Below are 21,713 nucleotides of genomic sequence, written 5' to 3'. Positions count from 1 at the left end.
TCCTGAAGATGCCACCAGGAAACTACTAGAGCTAATCAATGAATTTGGTAAAGTTGCAGGATACGAATTTAATGCACGTAAATCTCTTGCATTTCTATACACTAACAACAAAAGATCAGAAAGAGAAATTAAGGAAACAATCCCATTCACCATTGCAACAAAAAGAATAAAATACCTAAGAAATAAACCTACCTAAGGAGACAAAAGATCTGTATGCAGTAAAGTATAAGACTCTGATGAAAGAAATTAAAGATGGTACAAACAGATGGAGAGATATACCATGTTCTTGGATTGGAAGAATCAATATTGTGAAAATGACTATACTCCCCAAAGCAAACTACAGATTCAATGCAATCCCTATCAAATTACCAGTGGCACTTTTTACAAACCTGGAACAAAAAACCTTAAAATTTGTATGGAGACACGAAAGACCCTGAATAGCCAAAGCAGTCTTGAGGGGGGAAAAAACGGAGCTGGAGGAAACAGGCTCCCTGACTTCAGACTATACTACAAAGCTACAGTAATCAAGACAGTATGGTAGTGGCACAGAAACAGAAATATAGATCAATGGAACAGGATAGAAAGCCCAGAGATAAATCCACGCACAAATGGTCACCTTATCTTTGATAAAGGAGGCAAGAATATGCAATGGAGAAAAGACAGCCTCTTCGATAAGTGGTGCTGGGCAAACTGTACAACTACATGTAAAAGAATGAAATTAGAACACTCCCTAACACCATACACAAAAATAAACTCAAAATGGATTAAATTCCTAAATGTAAGGCCAGACACTATAAAACTCTTAGAGGAAAACATAGGAAGAATACTCTTTGACATAAACCACAGCAAGATCTTTTTTGACCCACCTCGCAGAGTAATGGAAATAAAAACAAAAATAAACAACCAGGACCTAATGAAACTTAGTTTCTTTTGTTGTGCAAAAGCTTTTATAAACAAGATGAAAAGACAGCCCTCAGAATGGAAGAAAATATTTGCAATATTGTCCACGAATCAATGGACAAAGGATTAATCTCCAGAATATATAAACAGCTCATGCAGCTCAATATTAAAACAAACAACCCAGTCAAAAAATGGGCAGAAGACCTAAGTGACATTTCTCCAAAGAGGACATACAGATGGCCAAGAGGCATATGAAAAGCTTCTCAGCATCACTGATTATTAGAGAAATGCAAATCAAAACTACAATGAGATATCACCTCACACCAGTTAGAATGGGCATCATCAGAAAATCTGCAAACAACAGATGCTGGAGAGGGTGTGGGGAAAAGGGAACCCTCTTGCACTGTTGGTGGGAATGTAAATTGATACAGCCACTATGGAGAACAGTATGGAGGTTCCTTAAAAAACTAAAAATAGAATTACCGTATGGCGCAGCAATCTCACTACTGGGCATATACCCAGAGAAAACCATAATTCAAAAAAACACATGCACCCCAGTGTTCATTGCAGCACTATTTACAGTAGCCAGATCATGGAAGCAACCTAAATGCCCATAGACAGACGAATGGATAAAGAAGATGTGGTACCTATATACAATGGAATATTACTTAGCCATAAAAGGGAATGAAATTGGGTCATTTGTAGAGACGTGGATGGATCTAGAGACTGTCATACAGAGTGAAGTAAGTCAAAAAGAGAAAAACAAATATCGTATATTAACTCATATATGTGGAACCTAGAAAAATGGTACAGATGAACCAGTTTTCAGGGCAGAAATAAGAGACGCAGATGTAGAGAACAAACGTATGGACACCAAGGGGTGAAAGTGGCAGGGGTGGTGGTGGTGGTGGGATGAATTGGGAGATTGGAATTGACATATATACACTAATATGTATAAAGTAGATAACTAATAAGAACCTGCTGTATATAAAATTCAAAAAAATTATATTGATTACATGTTGAATGACAATATTTTGGGTATAAAAGGTTAAATTAAAAAAGTACTCTCTGCTTTGGTAATAAGTAACTATCTTAAGTCATATTTGTACGTGGGTGTGTATGTGTGTGTGGATGATTGACCTGTACCTGCTTAGGCTCTGTGCTTTTGTTCAGTTAAGAACAATGAGTTCATAAACTTCAGACAGATACACTGCTTACCCTCTGAAGAACATAAGGATGGCTCATAGCTTATCAGTCTTTACTTTTAAACGAACCCCGGAGGGGGTACAAATGGGAAAGTGAACATAGTTGAAACAGGCAGCAGCCACTTATTCAGAATTGCTGGAATAACTATCCTGACTGCCACTCTGACCCCCCCCCCCAAAAGTGTCTTTTTGTCTTCTACCATGCATGTGTCAGTCATGTACATAGCTCATAAGCAGTTGGCAAGCACAGGAATGATATTTCTGTATAATACAGAAGTTTTGTAAATGTGCTTTCCCTGTACCACGTTAGTGTTTATAAGTGGTTAGTGGCAGGCCTTCACGATAGAAAGCCTTGGTGATACATGAGTACCTTAAGGAAAAACTGGCTTATCAGTTAGTGGCTTATCTCAGAATAGCATGCACAGTCATCAGTGTAAAGATGGAATCTGGGTCTTGGCCACTGACCTAATGGGGGGTGATTTTGTCCCCCTGGGGACATTTGTCAAGGTCTTCCAACATTTTTTTTAATCACAACTGGGAGAGTGCTCCTGGCATCACTGAGTGGGGGCCAGACAGGCCTTCACAACAAAGCATTATCTGGCCAAGTATCAGTGGTGCCAGAGTTGAAAAAGGATGAGTAGGTGGCTGGAGAGTGAGTGTGTGTGATAAGCACAGTGAGAAGGAGAACTAATTGTGCATCTTCCTCATTGAGAAGTCAATAGTGATGCCTAAAACTGGGAGGAAAAATCAGTAAAAGCAATACAAACATGTTATTTTGATATTTGGAAGTGAACACGAAAAGAATCAGCTAAAAATGTTGAAAGTTGTTAACTTCTGGGAACGGGGGGGGGGTTAATTAGTTTAATTATTTGTTTTAATTAGCCAGGTATCATTAGTTGATGTTCTTTATTAAATGTATATTCAATTTCAAATAAATAAAACCTTTGAACTATGTTAAAGATACTGAATTTCAGAGAAGTGTCATACCGAAAGTCACACAGCTAGATTTGACCTCACACCTGAAACCTTAATTAACGTGGGGAAGTAAGATCCCGCAAGCCGCGTGGTGTGGCCAAAAAAATGTACATAGTATATATGCTCTAGTGCATCTGATACCAACATTTAATTATACGAACGCCATGAGTTCCCTGAGGCTAGGATCTACATTGGATTCGATTTAGTGATCTCCAGGATGATGAGTCTTAGATGTGTGGGGAATTACAACAACTTGACTGCCTACTCACTACCGAGAAACTCAGGAAGGGAAGAAATAAGCCCAAGGCTTGGGTTTGGTTATGTTAAAAAAAAAAATAACTCTCACAGTCCTTGGCGTTCTGTTTCTTCTTAAATATGCTCTTCTGGTATAGTCTTATCCAATCCCATAGTTTCAGTGAATACATATTTTGATGACTTCCGGAATATATCGATAGATGGTATTTCTTCAGTTTCACACTAGTACATCCATCTAATTTCCATTTGAATGTTCCACAGGTATCTCAAACTCTGTGTCTAAAACTGAAACTCCAAACCTGCTTTCCTCCTTTGTTTCCCAAATCAGTAAATAGCCCCATCCGGTCAGAAACTTCCCGCATCCTGGCAGAAACTTCGGTTACGCTGGCTCCTCTGTCTTCGTCCCCAGAGCCGCCCAGTTACCAGCTAACCATATTCTACTCCCTACCCTCTCCCGGCGCTGTCTCCAGCACCACACCCTCGACGTGCCCGCCCTCCCCTCTTGCCCAAACTGCCCCCCAGCCTCCTGGCCTGTCTGTACCCCGGCCTTCCTGAGCACCGGAGACGGCTGTGCCATCAGAGCAGTCTTTCTTGAGCACAAACCTGATCGTGTCGCTCCTGCTTCTCTTAGCTCAGCGCTGTGTCTGCGTTCGGGACTGAATCAGAACAATGCTCTTAGTTCCTTGAGCGCCGTTGGATACCGTGGTCCCTGTACTAAAATGTTACAGCTAGCAGGATGTCCTTCACAGTGTATGCACCTGTGTTATTTTGACTGTGTTTTTGCATTTTTATTTTATTGACTCCAGAGAGCTAATGTGTCTTTTCATGGGATGGAGTCATACACTGTGTGGTACCTTGTGACGGACTTTCACATATCATAACTGTTTTCAAGGTGCATCCAAGTCATAGCATATATCTTTACTGCACTTAACTTTTATTGCCAAATAATATTCCATTGTATGGATAACACCACATTGTTACTTCTCCTTTTTGGTTACTGTGACTAGTGTTGCTGTGAACACTTTGTGCAAGTCTTTGTGTGGACATATGTCTTCATTTTTGCATTGTTGGTAACTTTGAGGAGTTGCCCCTGTGTTCCCAGGCAGTAGCACCCTTTTACATGGCCACCAGCTCCCGAGGAGGTTCCAGTGTTTCCACACCTCTGTTAATGCTTGTCATCATCTCTTTTTTCATTACAGCCATCCTAGTGGGTGTGAATGGGTATGTGGTGGTATTGATTTGTATTTCTTTGATGATTAATGATAAGCATCTTTTTCATGTGCTTATTGGGCATTTGTATATACATTAATTTTTTTCAGTGTTAATAATTTAAAATAAAATTGTAATCTATTTTTCCTCAGATGATGGAAACAAACTCAAAAAAAGTGCTAGCATCAGAAAACAGAAAAAGGAATGCTGTTAGAGAAGAAAATGAAAGAGAATTGTATGGGTCATTGAATATACTTTTGGAAAAAATAGAAAGAATACCAGTGAAAAAGGAAAAGACTTCAGAACTACAAGTTTCAGCAGAATGCAGCCAAGATACACCATTGGTCCAACAGGATGTGAATTTACCTCCTTCTGTGTCAACCATAGCTGATAAATTTCAAGAGCAACTGGAAGAGAAACAAGCAGAAGACTCCATTATACCAGCTGTGCTTTCTGCAGATCCGGGTACATGGCCCCGAATTTTGAGTATTAAAGAAAGGGACACTCTAGTTGAAAATGATCCACCTCAAGTGAGAAATTTTAACTTTCCAAAGGACAGTACAGGGAGGAAGTTTTCAGAAACTTACTATACAAGAATTCTTCCAAATGGTGAAAAAACCACTAGATCCTGGTTACTTTATTCGACCTCGAAAGATTCTGTGTTTTGTCTATATTGCAAACTCTTTGGGGAAGGAAAAAATCAACTAAAGAATGAGAATGGGTGCAAAGATTGGCAGCATTTATCACATATTCTTAGCAAACATGAGGAGAGTGAAATGCACATCAACAATAGTGTTAAATATTCAAAATTAAAATCTGATTTGAAAAAAAGTAAAACTGTGGAACACAGATTACAGGAGAACATGGGAAAGGAGGGCGTGAAGCTGTTGTACACCTTAGACCTGATCTGACATGATGAGGTCGCATACTTACTCAGGCCTGTACCCTGACAGTTGGTGCCTCTGTGCTGAGGCTCCCAGATGGAGTGATTCATCAGCTCATTAGCAATACGTATCATAGCAAGTAACTAGTGAAGATGGTTTCTGCTCCAGATTCTAAAGCTAATTGGATTTGTAGTGATTAATGCCGATTTCAGTGAAGGCAGTTGTTGATCTTTTCAGTTTTTCAATTCACACCTTTTAAAACGGGCACTTCAGGGCTTCCCTGGTGGCGCAGTGGTTGAGAGTCCGCCTGCCGATGCAGGGGACGAGGGTTCGTGCCCGGTCCGGGAGGATCCCACATGCCGCGGAGCGGCTGGGCCCGTGAGCCATGGCCGCTGAGCCTGCGCGTTGGAGCCTGTGCTCCGCAGCGGGAGAGGCCACAACAGTGAGAGGCCCGTGGACCGCAAATAAATAAATAAATAATAAACTGGGCACTTCAGGGCTGACATTTGACTGGTGTGGCTAATACTCTGAAAGAGGGAGGGAAAGACTTGAATTTATCAGTACCAGTGGAACAAGGTGCTTAGGTGGACAAGCGTTGTTCAGAGAGAGACGGGATCTGAGACTGCCGCTTTCTGCCGTTAAACCAAATACTTACGGTTCATTTCATTTGGGCAAAATGTTATTTTATTATTTGAGCAAAGCAGCATCATTTGTCATGTTAAATAGATTAAAGTGATGAATTTTGTGTTTTATAGGTTTTGTTTTAACTTAATTTGTAAATGTTTTAGCTTTTATTGTCATGTAAAAACTATAAGCATAAAGAGTGTATACCTATTTTTATGTTGGTACAAATATAAGAAATATTAAAATAAAAATATAGTAAGTTAACCTTTTTGTGTTGTGGCATTTTTTTCTTTTCATCTGAAAGAAAAATACACTTAGGAAAATTAAGGGTGTCAGTTTTTTCAGTTGGTTAATCAGTGTTCGCTTCACCATGTATTGACTAATTCTCCCTTTGTTTCTGGTTTCTGACAGCAGTTCTGTTGTGTATCCCATCCTTACATACACTTGTTTCAAGGCTTTTCCTGTGAGTGGTGCCTGAGCAGATCGAGATGCGTCCTTGGTAGGGCCAACACGGGAGCGCTTGCAGACTCTCTAGGCGAGGCCAGCGCAGAAAAGTGTTTGGGGAATAACCAGGAAGATCATTCTCATTAGTTTATAACCGTTTTGTTTTCTGACAGCTGGACAATTTCAGCCTTTCATATTTGGGTCTGAATGGGGCTCTGGGGTGTTTCCAAAATCCAGCCTCCTCTAGAGGCCTGTGGGGACACTCTGAGCATATCCAGTTCTGAAGTTCCTCTGCAAATGGTTCCTGTGCCTGTTATTCCATGAACACTTACCTGTTAATCAAATGACAGATTTGTTATGTGATTGTCTTAGATAGACGCTTGTGTATCTGAGCAAACTAATGAAATCCACCAGTGGCCACTTTATCCATTGAGAAGACAAAATTAGATCCTCAACTTTTAACTTCTTTCATTTCTTCAGCATACTGCAGGCACACTATGAGGCACGTGGTAATGAGTTAAATTCAAAAGATGTAGGTGCTGCGTTTATCCGTGTTCACTGTAAATTTCTTTCAACTTTTTGATGTGTATGAAATTTTTCATAATGAGATGTTGAAGAAAAAGTCAACTGTAAATTCAGAAGATGATAAAAGTAAATCTCTCTAGCCTGGTGAATCATTTAGTTTCTTTTTCCTTATCTAGCTCTTTTTTTCACATTGTAAAATTAGTATGGACTCACCTTAAAGAAGGAAGGAAGAAAACAGTAAGTGAAAGTCCTGCTTACCGTCCCCCACTCGCCTGCTGCAGGATTTGTCACCTCTGATCTGGACATACCCAAGGTCTGTTTCCATCATTTTAATTTCACTGAGAAAAGGCATTAGAAAAAAATTATCTCCTACTACAAATTTAATATCAAAAATTAGGAAGGGCAATTCAGAATAACAGCCCTCAAGAAGTGGCAAGTTATTGGTTTTGTCATCTCACAGAGCACAACTGAATTTTTTTCATAAACCTCAGATTTTCAAAATTGCTGTATTTAAGACTCTTACACTGGGGCTTCCCTGGTGGCGCAGTGGTTAAGAATCCACCTGCCAGTGCAGGGGACACGGGTTCAACCCCTGGTCCAGGAAGATCCCACATGCTGCGGAGCAACTAAGCCCGTGCGCCACAACTAGTGAGCCTGCGTGCCTATAGCCTGTGCTCCACACCAAGAGAAGCCACCACTATGAGAAGCCCACACACAGCAACAAAAAGTAGCCCCCGCTCCCCGCAACTAGAGAAAGCCCGCATGCAGCAATGAAGACCCAACACAGCCAAAAATAAATAAAATAAATTATTAAAAAATAAAGAATAAAAAAAAAGACTCTTACCTTGAGCCATTTTCTTCCTGTGATCCCCTGTCCCTCCCTTACTCAGTACTGTAGTCAAGTAAGAGTTGCTAATAGCCACTCTGTATGTATAAGTTATAGTTCGCTGTACAGGATGGAGAAGTGAATGAGTAATTGGAGCAAAGAGCTCAGTGAAGTTTGGTGGGGGGAGTGACGCTGTATTATTTTAGGTCGTATCACTTCTGTTTCAAAGCCCTGAAGTTCCCCGTTGCTTTCAGGTTGAAACTCCAGCTCCTTGGCATCAGCGGTAGGCTGTAGGGAAAGAGGTGGTGGGTAAAGACAACGTGAAGTACAAAATTTGAGAAGTGGAGCATATCTCTTATAATGTTGAACTATAAAGTGTGACCACGTTAGGATGAAATTAAGAATTTGAGAAGTTAACTAGAGTTGAAAGGATAACCTGAGAAGTTAACTAGAGTTGAAAGGATAACCTGAGTTGAAAGGAAAGGATAACCTGAGTTGAAAGGATAACCTGAGAAGTTAACTAGAGTTGAAAGGATAACGCAAGTCTTTGTTTTTGAGAAAGTGAGAAGTTAGTTTGGGAAAACAGTGGTGTGATATTCTGGACTAGAGAAGGTGTTCAAATGCTTATGACTGGTTTTTTTTTAAGCAGCTCAGTTGTGTTTTTTTTTTTTTTCCTGGCCACATCGCACAGCATGAGGGATCTTAGTTCCCCAACCAGGGGTCGAACCCATGCCCCCTGTAGTGGAAGCATGGAGTCTTAACCACTGGACCACCAGGGAAGTCCCAGCAGCTGAGCTTTTAAGCTTGGAGAGTAGATGGTTATGCATCACTGCCCTGGAAGTCACATTTGGAGTGAAGAGCAGTTATTCCAGTTCACGCCTACAGATAGAGCAAGGGAAACCTGAAACCCGGGAAATGCGAGAAACAGCTCACTCACGCGTGTTAAAAAGACTTTCATAAGTCATGTGCTTACAAATTAATAGAACTGTAAACCTCCAGTTTACCAAACCGAACTCGGGTCGCCCGCCCGAGGCACAGCAGTCAATCCACTGACCCGGCTTGTGGGGAAGGAAAGTAGCATTTATTTGCAAGGCACCAGCAAGGAGACCTGGCAGCCAACCCTCGAAGGCCCCGAATGACCTGGTGGCTTCAGGGTAAGGGTTTTTAAAGACTAAAATTAGGGTAAGAGTCTTAAGTGTGTGATCAGCTCATGGTTCTTCTGATTGGTTGGGTCTTAACACAGATTTCTGTCAGTCTGGCTCCAGTTTGCCTGGGTCTCTGACTTTGTTAAGCAGTTTGCATGTGGTGGAGCCCTGGTTTCTGTGAAATGACTCAAGGCTCTGCTCAGATTGTTACCTACATCCCTTGAGGAGGAACTAGAGGTCCTGCAACTGATTTATGGCTCAACTGTTGTTCAAGCTACTATTACTTGTTTCTGCATTTTCTCACTTCGCTAATTATTAGCTGCTTGAGTCTACTCCTTGGAATTCGGGGAAGGCCTAGGAGATCAAAGCTTTTCCTACAAACGAAAGGTGGGGAACATGGAGAAGCTTATACCCAGGAAAGCGGCACAGGGTCCTACTCAGTTTCACTATTGAAACTGATCAAGGGAGCAAAAAAGAGAAAGATAACCAATATGAAGAACCACTGGAGATCCTATGGACACTAAAAACGTAAGAAAGTATTATGATCAACTTAGGTCAAAGAGTTTGACAAATTTGATGTGATAGACTAATCACTTGAGAAACAACTTACCACATCTGTCCCAAGAAAAAATAGAAAATCTGAATGGCTTGTCTCTGTTTAAGAAATTGACTCTGAAATTACAAGCCTTATCACAAAGAAAACTGCAGACTCAGATTCCTTCTCTGGTGAAATCTTCCATAGGGAAGAGATAATACCCATCTTGAACATAAACTCCCAGAAAATAGAAAGAAAAGGGCACGTCACAACTTGTTTTACAAGGGCAGAAACATCCTGACAAAGGTATTGAATGAATATCAAAGAAATAACAAAACCTGACAAGAATAATACAAGAAAGAAAAGTTACAGGCCATCCTCTTTCATCCATTTACTTTTTTTGGAGGGAGGGTGGCATGGGAATCTTAGTTCCCCTGCCAGGGATTGAACCCTGGCCCACGGCAGTGAGAGTGCTGAGTCCTAACCACTGGACCGCCAGGGAAGTCCCCAAACTCCTATTTGCGTAAGGATACTAAGTCATATCAGATTGGGGCCCGCCTAATGAAGGCATTTAAACTTAACTACCTCCTTAAAATATCATCTCCAAGTGCAGTTGCATTCTGAGGTCCTTGGGGTCAGGACTTTAACATGCAGGGGGTTTCGAGAGGACACACCAGCTTTCGCCTTGGCACAAGGACACTTACTATTGGGACCCAGCAGCCTCGACCAGCTTCACCTGTAATTCCTTCCTACCCATCCCTCCAGGGACTTGGCTTTCTAAACTTCCTGTTTCCCCGAGAGGCAGACCCTGTCACGACTCCAGGTTTTGTGTAAGTCGTCTCTCTACCTGGTTTGACCTTCCTCGCCTCCCTTCTTTTTGTTTGCATGTTTATTTGCGAGCAGAACCTGGCTATGTGTTCATAACTGATAAGTTTCAGAAAACGATTTAGGTATCCTTATCTGAAATCCACAAATTCCCCTCAAGAAAGAAGGTAACTGGCAGTGCTAAGAGGCTTTGGGGAGGTCCGTAGCTCTCAATCTTGGTTACATCACGTGAGATCATCTAGGCACCATCAACAGGCGGAAGGCATGACCGAGAACTGCAGGCTTTCAGGCCAAGAGCTTCTTCCCGTATCAGTGCTGGTGTGGCCTGCGTTTTCACTCTCCGCAGATTCGTATTACATTCTTTAACTGAAGAATGACTGCATCTCTTTGTGTTCTTCCGCTAAATAGCTCCGATCAAAGTTTAAAAACTCTATGGTCAGGGCTTCCCTGGTGGCGCAGTGGTTGAGAGTCCGCCTGCCGATGCAGGGGACACGGGTTCGTGCCCTGGTCCGGGAAGATCCCACATGCCGCGGAGCGGCTGGGCCCGTGAGCCATGGTCGCTGAGCCTGCACGTCCGGAGCCTGTGCTCCGCAACGGGAGAGGCCACAACAGTGAGAGGCCCGCGTACCGCAAAAACAAACAAACAAACAAAAACTCTATGGTCCTGCGTCCTCCTCCTTCGGTGGGTGAAACTCTGCTTATCCGTAAGTTGCGGGCTTCCCTGGTGGCCCAGATTGTCACTCCCTTTGCAGAGAAGGACGCTGTCTGGTCAGGGCCTCCGAGTGCCTCCGCAAGGCGGTGCCGCGCCTGCTGTGGGCACGTGGAGGCTTTCACAGGGGAGGGTCCGAGGGGTCAGGCTCCCGCGGGGTTCTCGGGGCGAGTGCGCACCCCACCCTGGAAGCCTCGGCCCTGATCCAGCCTCTGCGCCGCCGCCCATCACGCAGATGGGGCTCCAGGAGCCGGGCCCAGGTGCATCGCCCCTCCTCCTGGCACCTCTCCTCCGGGGCCGCAGGGCGCGGTTGCCGGCGCACAGACCGCGGGCCGAGCCCCGCCTGTGGGTGGTGGGGGCGGAGGAGGTGGGGACGCTGGGGGGCGCCTGCGGGAGCGGGGAGAGAACACGGGGCCCGTGCCTGCGGCCTTATCGAACTGTGACCTTAAAGCAACTCCGGGGCTTCCCTGGCGGCGCAGCGGTTAAGAATCTGCCTGCCAGTGCAGGGGACGCAGGTTTGAGCCTTGGTCCGGGAAGATCCCACATGCCGCAGAGCAGCTAAGCCCGTGCGCCACAACTACTGAGCCTGCACTCTAGAGCCCGCGGGCCACAACTACTGAGCCCACGTGCCACAACTACTGAAGCCCGCAAGCCACAACTAGTGAGCCCGCGTGCCACAACTACTGAAGCCCACGCACCTAGAGCCCGTGCTCCGCAACAAGAGAAGCCACCGCAGTGAGACGCCTGCGCACCGCAACGAAGACCCAACACAGCCAAAAATAAATAAATAAATAAATAAAAAATAAAAATAAAACAACAACAAAAGCAAAACCAAAAGGTCCTCCAAAACTGAAAAGCAATGAAACAAGGAGGGAGGTCAGGGGGGAAGAGAAGAGAATATCCAAGAACTGTGGAAGTGTAAATGCAAGTCATGGGAACACCAGAGGAAGAAGAAAGAAAGGAACAGGAGAAATATTTGAAACAATAATGACTGAGAATTTCCCAAATTAATGTCAGATACCAAACCACAGATCCACGAAGCTCAGAGAGCAGGATAAACACAAAAACAAGCTACACGTGGGCATGTCGTGTTCAAACGACAGAAAATTAAAGGAAAAATTCCTGAAAGAAGCCAGAGAAAGAAAACACCTTACCAATAGAGGAACAAAGATTATAATTACATTTGACTTCTCCTCAGAAACAAGGCAAACAAGAGAGAGTGGAGTGAAATATTTAGTGTTGAGGAAAAAAAACACCATTGTAGAATTCTGTTCCCTGCAATCTTATCCTTCAAAAGCAAAGGAAAAATAAAGACTTTTTCAGACAAAGATAAATTGAGGGAATTTGTTGCTAGTGAATCTGCTTTATAAGAAATGTTGAAAGGTGTGCTTTACAGAGAAAGAAAATAATATATGTCAGATACTCAGATTTATATAAAGAAAGTAAGAGCACTGGAGAAGGAATGTGAATATAAAATAAAAACTTTTATTTTTCTTATTCTTAATTGATCTAACAGATAACTTTGTTCAAGATAATAATAGAAACAATATATTAAATTATACATATATAGGCTTGTATATGGATGAAATGAATGACTGAAATGATACAAGGGATGAGAGGGAGGAATCAGGATTATTTTACTATTACAAAATACACTACCTGTGAAGTTATCAGTGTTATTTGAAAGTGGTCTTGGATTAGTTGTAAATAAATGTATATCGCAAACTGTAGGGCAACCACTTAAAAAAGTAGAAAAATAAGTACAACTGATATGCTAAGAAGGAGAGAAAATTAAATTATAAAATGCTTAGTTAAGACCACAGAAGGCAGAAAGTGTGGTCTACAAAAATAGGAGCACGATAAACCATAATGGAAAAGAAAGAAAATGAATGTATTATATGTATAATTAAGTCATATTGCTGTACAGCAGTAATTAACATAACATTGTAAATCAGCTATATTTCAATTAAAAAGTATAAATATAGGAACAAAGAACTAGAGTGACAAATGGAAAATGATAACAAATATGGTATATATTAATCAAACTATAACAGTAATCACTTTGAACATCATTGATATAAGTGCACCAATTAAAAGACAGAGATTACCAATTAAAAGACAGGGTTGATCAAAAAACAAGACCCAATTCTATGTTGTGTATAAGAAACCCACTTTAAATATAAAGGCATAGGGACTTCCCTGGTGGTCCCGTGGTAAAGAATCTGCCTTACACTGCAGGGGACGCAGGTTTGATCCCTGGTCGGGGAACTAAGATCCCACATGCCGTGGGGCAACTAAGCCCGTGCGCCACAACTACTGAGCTCGTGTGCCTCAACTAGAGAGTCTGCGTGCTGCAAACTACAGAGCTCACGTGCTCTGGAGCCTGTGCACCATAAGTAGAGAGAAGCCCGTATGCCACAACAAAGAGCCCGTGCACCGCAAGGGAAGATCCCATATGCCTCAGTGAAGATCCCGTGTGCTGCAACTAAGACCAGATGCAGCCAAAAATAAAATAAAATAAATAAATGTAAAAAAATAAATCTTTAAAAAAATGTATAAAGGCATATATAGATTAAAAGTAAATGGAGGGGGGAGATTTCCCTGGCAGTCCAGTGGTTAAGACTGCATGCTGTCAATGCAGGGGGCTCGGGTTCTATCCCTGGTCAGGGAACTAAGACCCCACAAGTCGCGTGGTATGGCCAAAAAAAAAAAAGTAAATGGATGATTTCAGGATACAAAGTTAATACACAAAAGTCAGTAATGTTTTTATACACCAGCAATGAACATGTGGAATTTGAAATTACAAACACAATACCACTTACATTGCCACCCAAAACAAATGAACACTTAGAATACTTAGATATAAATGTAACAATTTATCTACAAGATCTATACGAGGAAAACTACAAATCTCTTATTTATTTATTTATTTTTTGCAGTACGCGGGCCTCTCACTGTTGTGGCCTCTCCCGTTGCGGACCATAGGCTCCGGACGCGCAGGCTCAGCGGCCATGGCTCACGGGCCCAGCCGCTCTGCGGCATGTGGGATTTTCCCAGACCGGGGCTCGAACCTGTGACCCCTGCATTGGCAGGTGGATTCTTAACCACTGCGTCACCAAGGAAGCCCCAGATGCAGATGTTTATAGCAGCTTTATTCATAATTGCCAAACTTGAAACAACCAAGTTGTCCTTCAGTAGGTGAATGGATAAACTGTTGTACATCCAGACAGTGTAATATTATTTAACACTAGAAAGAAGTGATCTATAAGATCAGGAAAAGACACAGAATACTTTATTTTTATTAAAATTTATTTATTTATTTATTTATTTTTGGCTGTGTTGGGTCTTCGTTTCTGTGCGTGGGCTTTCTCTAGTTGCGGCGAGCAGGGGCCACTCTTCATCGCGGTGCGCGGACCTCTCACTGTCGCGGCTCTTTTGTTGTGGAGCACAAGCTCCAGACGCGCAGGCTCAGTAGTTGTGGCTTACGGGCCTAGTTGCTCCGCGGTATGTGGGATCTTCCCAGACCGGGCACGAACCCGTGTCTCCTGCATCGGCAGGCGGACTCTCAACCACTGCGCCACCAGGGAAGCCCTAAGAGGGGATTTTTGACCATTCATTCATTGTAACAGGAGGGAAGGCAGCGCATGTGGCTACATATGGAATTAGGTTGGTTGATTTGGTGTGGATAGTGAGCCAATTTTATTTACTGTGCCTTTTTTTTTCGGTGAAATTAATAAATTTGACAATATCAGCTGTGAGTGAGGTGGGGAGGATCTCAGTTCCCCAACCAGGGATTGACCCCGGGGCCACGGCAATGAAAGCGTGGAGTCCTAAGCACTGGTCTGCCAGGGAAGTCCCAGGATGTACTTTTATCTTTCCAAAAATTTCTCTGTATCTCTACTTAGTCAACCCCTCCCTACCTCCCAGCTCCTGGCAACCACTGATCTGTGTTCTGTAGCTTGTTTTCCAGAATGTCATATATTCGGTATGTAGCCTTTGAGTCACATTATTGCATCTATCAGGAGTTTAGTCCTTTTTACTGCTGAATATATTCTATTACATGAATGTACCACTGTTAGACTATCCACCAGTTGGACATTTGGGTTGTTTCCAGTTTTCGTTGATTACAGATAAAGCCGTAGGAACATTTTCATACAGGTTTTTGAGTGAACACAAGTTTTCATTTCAGTTGGATGAATAGGAGAGGGACTGCTGTTCTAAATCAAGCATTTGTTTAAGTTCACGAGAAACTGCACGGTTTTGTAAAGTGACTGTGAATTCATTTCTTTTTAATATCCAGTGAAGACCTACCACGTGCCAGGAGCGGTACTGGACAGAACTGAGTAGTTTGGCCGACTCAGATTATGGCTTGAAGATCTTAAAATATTTGCCATCTGGCGCTTTGCAGAAAACGTTTGATGACCCTGTCCTAGGGTGTGGTCCATAGGTGTTCACGGAGTCCTTCTCTGAGGTGAATAATCAACATCACAATTATTTTATAGAATTGGATTTTTCATTAGGAAATATAAAAGCTTGCTCTTGAAAAGGGCAGAAATGTGTTTTTACTTGTTTCAATTACTGGGAAATACCTCGTCATTCAACGCTATGTATAAATCTGCAAGTTTTCACTTTCTGCTGTCATTGAAAATTGAGCTGGGCATCTAAGAGAATGTGGACATTTCCCGAATCACTGCGTTTTCACACACTGCTGCAACTTCCAACATCACTGTCTCCTACGGTGCTAGCGATCTGCCTTCCTCTCAGCCCTGGGAAGGCTGCGAACAGGGACGCGCGCACAACGATGCGCATGCGCGCGCCACCAGGGTGCCGTGGGCGCAGCAGTACGCAGGCGCGTTGGCCCCGGCGCGGCTTCGGCGGAGGGGCGGGGCTTCTGCGGCGTCTCTCCCTCCCACCGCGGCTGTGGCGGCGCCATCTTGGGCGAGCGGCCGGGGCGTGAGTGCGGGCGGCGAGCTGGCGGCGTACCCGAGCGCGTCCTTCCCGACCCCGGTTCCGTGCGCGGACATCGACACGCAGGTCGAGCTCTAGGCCGGGTCCGGGGGGGCACGCGCTGAGATGATGCTGAGAGGAAACCTGAAGCAAGTGCGCATCGAGAAGAACCCGGCGCGCCTCCGCGCTCTAGAGTCGGCGGCCGGCGAGGGCGAGCCGGCGGCCATGGCGCTCGCCCTTCCCGGCGAGCCGCCCGCGCCCGCCGTGCCCGCCGAGGACCGGCCGGCCGAGGAGGGCGGCTTCACCATCGACATCAAGAGCTTCCTCAAGCCGGGCGAGAAGACGTACACGCAGCGCTGCCGCCTCTTCGTGGGGAACCTGCCCACGGACATCACCGAGGACGACTTCAAGCGGCTGTTCGAGCGCTACGGCGAGCCCAGCGAGGTGTTCATCAACCGCGACCGCGGCTTCGGCTTCATCCGCCTGGTGAGGGGCGGCCGGGGGCGGGGCGCGGGGCCGCGAGGGCCGAGAGGTCATCCCTTCCTCCCCTCCCTTCCCCTTCCCTCCTCTCCCTCCCCTCCTCTCCCCTCCTCTCCCTCCCCTCCTCTCCCCTCCTCTCCCTCCCCTCCCCTCCCTCCCCTCCCCTCCCCTCCCCTCCCTCCCCTCCCCTCCCCTCCCCTCCCTTTGCCTCCCCTCCGTTCCCTCGTCTCCTCCCCTCCCCTCGTCTCCCCTCCCCTCGTCTCCCCTCCCCTCGTCTCCCCTCCCCTCGTCTCCCCTCCCCTCGTCTCCCCTCCCCTCGTCTCCCCTCTCCTCCGCGCGTGCCTCGTGCTTCCCACGGGGACTTACTGTTATTTTATGTCCCGCTTATACATTGTGATACTAGAATAGCACATATTTTACCCCTTTTCAGTCTAAACCTTAATGGGTTTTCCGACATCATGCATAAACTGTGCCTCCCTAATTATCTTTAAAAGAAATTTGAGCCGTGAGAGTTTACACTTACAGGACAAAAGAGCTACTTTATTAGGTTTTTCTATGTGCTTTGTGTTCACAGTGTCACTTATACAGCATTAATGTAATTCGTGTTTAGATGGATTTTGTTTTCCCCAACAGAATATCTTTCTTAGAGGGAGGCCGCTTTATATAAATAAGTGGGTTTTGTGTCTTTTGTCTTTCTAGTTTGATCCTCAAATTTTATGTTCATTGCAGTTTCCCGAAGCTTTCTTTTTGGAACTTAAACTTTCAAAATCGAGTTCTCTCCGTGAGTAGACAAAGGCAGAATTTTAATATGTAGAGAAAACTGATTATAATTCAGTGACACTAGTATTAGGGAGAACATTTGAAGATCTAAATGTCTTCAAGAGAAGGGTTAGACATTTTCTTAAAATTCAAGTTTAATAATTGGCATTTTGAACATGAAATTATAAGTATGTTTAATTATCCTTTGGACATTAGAGAAACAGCCTTTCACTTGCTAAAATTATTTTTAACGTAAATCCAAAACTTAAAATAAAGGAAGTTAGGCTTTTAGGCTTCTACAGTAACGTATTATAGGCAACTTTTAGTAAACTTTCCAGAAGGGTGTTATTTAACATTTTAACCATCTTTGGCCTCTGGCACCATCTTGTTCTATTTTGAAGTTGATATTCTGGAGGAAGAATGGCAAGGCTGAATTTCCCTGTTCTGGAAGCCTTATACTTAAGCCAGTAAACATTTCTTTTTTGATGTGGAAAAATCTTTTTCCTTCCTAATTTTAAAGCTACTAAAAATTCTTCCTCCCTCAGTGTGTCTGCACTGTCCAATAGAATAGCCACTGGTCGTATGTGAGTGTTCAGCACTTGCAATGTGCCTATTGCGGCCGAGGAGTTGACTTTTAAATTTTATTTATTCTTAATTAATTTATTTTTGTAATTTATTTTTTTCTCAGTTTCCCCATGTTTATTTTTAATTCTTTTTCACACCCACTGTATTTTTATTCTTAATTTAAATAGCCACATGTGGTTTGTGGCTACTGTATTGGAAAGTACAGGTCCTCGCTTTTCTTTTCTTTAAAAAAATTATCTGTGGGATTATGAAATGGGGAGGTGAGAAGGGCTGCTGTTGTCTGCTCCTTTGAGATATGCTCCTAGACTCCATCACCCTAAATTTTTGTGTAGGAATGTTAAAAATTTGTCAGTTGGAAATTAGAATTTAGTTTATGAGATTTACTTCATGGATAATTTTACTGTTTAACCTGAACTCTGTGTTTAACAGGTATATTTAAGAGCTTTAAATATTTCTGAGTTATGTATTTTTTTCTACTTAGAAAAATCATAGTGCATACCTGATCTGAATATAAGTAATCGTATGGTGGCTGTAGTGTGTACTGGTGGTGTAGTGGCTCTAAAATAGTGGTATAATTTGATCTGATTTGTGTTTTTAGGAATTCTTTTTACTTGTTCAGTAGTTAATATTTAATTTATTTCTAGTTAATTGTAGTTTTCCAGTTAATTGATGAGGTGAGGCAACACTTTTGAGATGGTGTAGGGTCAGCATTCCTTGTATGTAATGGTGGGGAAAAGAATATAAGTGGCAGCTACTCGTGAGGTTCTAACCCATATTGTTGAGTCCATGGTACATGAGCGATGAGAAACACTGTGTGTATTTTGGACACATTTTGTGGAATTTTAGACCCAGACGCTGCTTTTTAGGTTTTGGATGGTTACTGACAATTTAGATTGGACAAATTTACTGAAAAGTTGTAGTTCATTTTAAAGCAAGCTTACTGTAGTTAAAACTGTCATTAGTTTGACTGGAACTTGGTTTCTGCTTTTATTTTCCCCTACTTTTAGCTTTAGTAAACCAGATTTCTGGAGCAGTGATTCACAAAAGTGTGGTTGGTCCCCGTCCAGTAACTTCAGATCTCTTCCTAGTGTAAGCAGAAGTCCACTTAAATGATTTTCCCTGCCATTCATGCTAGCAGTGCTGACCCTAAACCATCTCAAAAATTGTTAACTGGGAATTTGTTAGAAAAGCAAATTTTAGGGCCCCACCCTTGATCTACTGAATCAGAAAATTTGGGGTGGGGGCCCAGCAATTTTAGGATTTAACCACCCTTCCGTGTTATTCTGATACTTGTTAAAGTTTGAGAACCATTGTTCTAATTAAAGAAATAAAATCAACTGAATTTACTTTTAGTCAGTCACTGGGGACTAAACCCCCTCCTCTAGTGCTTTTTTATGTTTAATTATGAAATGATATGTGCTTCTTATAGATCGTTGAAATATTAGAGGAGACGTAGCAGAGAATGTAATGGGCCTGCCCAGCATATAGTTTGAAGTCATCTTTTATTTCAGGGACATTCTCTTTTGTTTTTTTTCAGAGACATTCTGTTAATTACAATTCTAACATTAGCAGATCTTCCCTACCTTAGTACATTTAGTAAAGATGATCACTGTTAAACATTGTGTAATTTTTCCATAAAAATCAAATTGTACCATACACATTGTATTGTGCTTTGAGTTTTTTATTTAATGTAAACATCTTCAACATCTTTTCATGGCACTAGATTCTTTTTAAGGACCACATTGTATTTCGCAGTATGAATGTACTGCAGGTTACTTAAGCAACTTTACTGAATGACTACAAGGATTTTTTCATTTTGCGTCAGTGTATTTCCTTGTACTTATTAACTTATTAGTACTCTTGCGGTGGGGAATTTTCACCATTAGTAAACAGTGGGAGAAAAGATCTTGTGCTTTGGAAAGAGCTGTTGGAAAGTGAAAGTGGAGCCAGTGGAAATCATTAGACCCTAGTTGAAGCAGTCTCTGTCTTGGGGTAGTCACTTCAGTTTCTTTTTGTTTTTTGTATTCCTTTCAGTTAAGAACCTGTAGTTTACGTTTTATGAACAGTGATGCAGAGATACCAGCTGGAAGGCTGTATTTATGGTGTATTGATGGAGGTTGTGAATTTTGTATAGATAGAAATAAGCATTTGTGTGCGATCTTGGGCAAGGTACTTGAACCTTTATAAGCCTGTTTCCCCATATGCGAAGGGAGGATAGTAACAAAACCCACTTCGTTAGATTGTTGGTAAGGATAATGAAAGATAGTGCACACACACGTGTGTGTATATGTGTATATATGGGGGGAGGAATGAATGGCTGGCATGTAATAACCACTTAATAAAAGTTATCTTATTGTCATTATCGAGAGCTATGAAGTAAAGAAATCTGGTTCATTTCAAATACATAATTTTAATTGACTTCACAGTTTCTTTGATACACGTTTAGAGCAGTGGTTCTCAAATGGAGTGGTTTTGCTTCCCAGGGGACATTTGGCAATGTCTGGAGACAGTTTTGGTGGTCAAACTGGGGGGTGGTTCTACTAGCATAAACATCCTGCAATGCACGGGACAGCCCTCCACGGTAAGAAGTATCTTGCCCCTAATGTCACTAGTGCTGAGGTTGGGGGAACCCTGATGTTAGAACCATTTAAAACCATAAAAAGTATAAACTTTGAAGATGGACTGTGGCATTGAAAATTCCGGACAGCATAAACATTTTATTTGGCCAGAAAGTATTAAAAATTGAATTTGTTGTCAACAGTAAAAAAGTACTTGATTTAACATAAAAATGGAGATTTCTTGCTCATCCTGAAAAAAAGAAGATACGTGACATTGTCACTATGTCTGACTGAATCTGAGCAGGAGATGCCCTCTAGAAACACTTGACAGTTTTACAAAGTCCTCCAGGCTCTCTCTATTCCCCTGCCTGCAAACATACTATTATGAATAATTTCAGAGTATAGAAATGAACATTCATACACTCAACACCTAGATTCTACAGTTAAATTTTGCTGTATTTTTTTCACATATCTGTATTTCTTATCTCCATCCGTCCATCAGTCGATGACTCTTAAACACTTCAGCATGCTTATCATTAACTAGAGTCCAATATTGTTTTTTAAGGTATTTGAAATCTACATATAATGAAATGCACAAATTTTAAGTGTATGGTTTCATGATTTTAGATCAAGATGTTATCATCACCCCATGAAATTTCCTCACGTTTCTTCCCATTCCCAGTTATATGTGTGACAGCATTTTAATTCAAGACTCTGTTCCTAAAATCTGCCTCTCAGAGTTGCTGGATTACATGACATCTTAGCTGCAAAGGACATATCCCTTGTTAGATATTCGTGAAATGTTTGCTGGTACTACTACTACTGTTACTAAGTTAAGAGTAATAAACAGAATGGCTATTTTGAGTATCTATAAAAAGGTTAGTTTCATTTGTCTTTGTAAAATTGGTTCTGTAGGTAGATTTTTGCCTAAGTGCTGTAATTTAAAGCTGTTGTGAACATTTTAGGGATTGAATAAAAAGCTATTGTGACCTTATTCATAAGAAAGTACATTGTACTTTTCTCACAAATGTGTATAAAGCCTCTTTCAGTTTTTGCTGGGAAGTTTTCACAGCACAAAAAGAACATACTTGTAGTAAGTTTACCAGTTTGTTGTTTTAGATGCCTGTTTTATACCAACTTTGAATTCTTCAAGAAGGATGTTCTCTTAACTTGTAGTTTCAGCAATGAACATATTTTCTAGTTTATAATAAGTGTATGTGCACTTTTCTGTATAATGGAGAGAACTCTTTTTTTGGGAGAGAACTCTTATAGCCCATGAATGTGTGTTTGCTTCTCTCACTGTTATGGTGAGAAATGTGTGGC

General features: G+C 42.3%; 2 protein-coding genes across 6 annotated transcripts in view; both read left to right on the top strand.

Annotated features, from left to right (window-relative positions):
• ZMYM5 (zinc finger MYM-type containing 5) overlaps positions 1-6,307 on the top strand; it is a gene marked incomplete at its 5' end in the record, with an annotated part of 34,318 nt that extends 28,011 nt beyond the window's left edge. Inside the window, one exon of the mRNA XM_082859782.1 lies at positions 4,697-6,307. Coding sequence (XP_082715908.1) covers positions 4,697-5,455 — 759 coding nt within the window. The 3' untranslated portion in view covers positions 5,456-6,307. The remainder of the gene's footprint in view (positions 1-4,696) is intronic.
• Positions 6,308-16,010: 9,703 nt separating this feature from the next.
• The window catches only part of PSPC1 (paraspeckle component 1), a 93,326-nt gene continuing 87,623 nt past the window's right edge, over positions 16,011-21,713 (top strand). For all 5 annotated transcript variants that reach the window (XR_014326911.1, XR_014326912.1, XR_014326913.1 and 2 more), the window contains exon 1: positions 16,011-16,494. Coding sequence is in view for 2 of the 5 variants with exons in the window: in XM_082859544.1 (XP_082715670.1) it covers positions 16,135-16,494 (360 nt within the window). In the remaining 3 variants the exon portion in view is untranslated. The remainder of the gene's footprint in view (positions 16,495-21,713) is intronic.

Source organism: Leucopleurus acutus (assembly GCF_964270905.1).
Source record: "Leucopleurus acutus genome assembly, chromosome: 18".
Taxonomy (NCBI): domain Eukaryota; kingdom Metazoa; phylum Chordata; class Mammalia; order Artiodactyla; family Delphinidae; genus Leucopleurus; species Leucopleurus acutus.
Note: the sequence above shows the minus strand (reverse complement) of the source record. Positions and strands in the feature narration are given on the sequence as shown.